Consider the following 1,121-nt stretch of genomic DNA (forward strand, 5'->3'; position numbering starts at 1 on the left):
ATAATAATAATAATAATAATAATGTTGACTATAAAGACACGCAGAATCTTTGACAATACGAAAGAATGCACTGCAGGACAATGAAACATTAAAAAGTTATATCTATTTTTGTTTTTTAAATACTGAGTTTAAAGAAAAGATCTTGGCTTTCATGGAATTCAAAGCAATTTCCGTACAATACAGAAGGTACAAATATCCGATTCTCCCTTGGTAGAGCAAAGAAAAAAAACTTTGAGAAAATTAAGCCAAGAAGAAAAGTTAAAGAAACATACGGACAACAAGCAAAACGACTACAACATAAAAACCAAAAAGAAACCATGAGGAACGAATAAATACGTTTTAGAAAAGGAAAAGAAAACAAAATAAATACAAGGAGTAATTGTGGTCGAATAGTCCCCATCCCCGGCCATTTTTACGGTTCTAAGTCTAAGATGAATAATACGTCTATTGCTGAAATAGGCAGGCCTTAGTATTTGGCACAATATTATAAAATCAATTAAAAGAGAGAAAAATGTTTTTATACCCTTGTCAATTTCTTTTTGTAAAAAACAAAATAATAATAAAAAAGACAAAACACAAAAAAAACAACACAATCTAATTTTTCAAGTTATGATTTTTCTCACCTCTAGAAGTCAATGAATTTTCACTGCTATTTGCGTTGCCAGGGGCAAGGGTTTTGTATTTCATGCCGAAGTTGAAACAATCCGATATAAAATTGAGTGCTCATCCTGATTAAAAGAAATTTCTAAATTTCACCGCTTTTCCCTTCCCTTTCGCAAAAACACGAGATTTCCTGCTCCTCTCAGCCAATAGGGTACCAGAAATATCCCCTCCCTTCGAGTTACGCCGAGTTTGACAGCAAAGTATGGTAATCGGTTCATGTCACTTTTGACTTTTTTCCCGGGGTGCGCTGGGAAGGTAGGATAGGAGCAGGCGTCATGGTTTCATATTGTGGAAAAGTGGACCGTAGAATTAGCTTCGTGAAGTACACATTAATGTATTTATTTGTGGTTTCTGGTGTTTATGTATTGCTAGCTTTGTAGAGTAATTGAGAGAGTGAGATAGAGAGATCGAGAGAAAGTGAGAGAGAGTGTGTGTATGAGTGTGTGTGTGTGTGTGTG

The 1,121-nt window shown here is 34.8% G+C and overlaps 1 protein-coding gene across 1 annotated transcript in view; it reads right to left on the bottom strand.

Moving 5' to 3' along the window:
• The window catches only part of LOC118478563 (probable serine/threonine-protein kinase DDB_G0267686), a 15,811-nt gene extending 14,914 nt beyond the window's left edge, over positions 1–897 (bottom strand). The window contains exon 1 of the mRNA XM_035972413.1: positions 624–897. Within this exon, the coding sequence (XP_035828306.1) occupies positions 624–687 (64 nt within the window). The 5' untranslated portion in view covers positions 688–897. The remainder of the gene's footprint in view (positions 1–623) is intronic.
• Between the last annotated feature and the right edge of the window lie 224 nt (positions 898–1,121).

Source organism: Aplysia californica, unplaced genomic scaffold, assembly GCF_000002075.1.
Source record: "Aplysia californica isolate F4 #8 unplaced genomic scaffold, AplCal3.0 scaffold00684, whole genome shotgun sequence".
NCBI classification, from domain to species: domain Eukaryota; kingdom Metazoa; phylum Mollusca; class Gastropoda; order Aplysiida; family Aplysiidae; genus Aplysia; species Aplysia californica.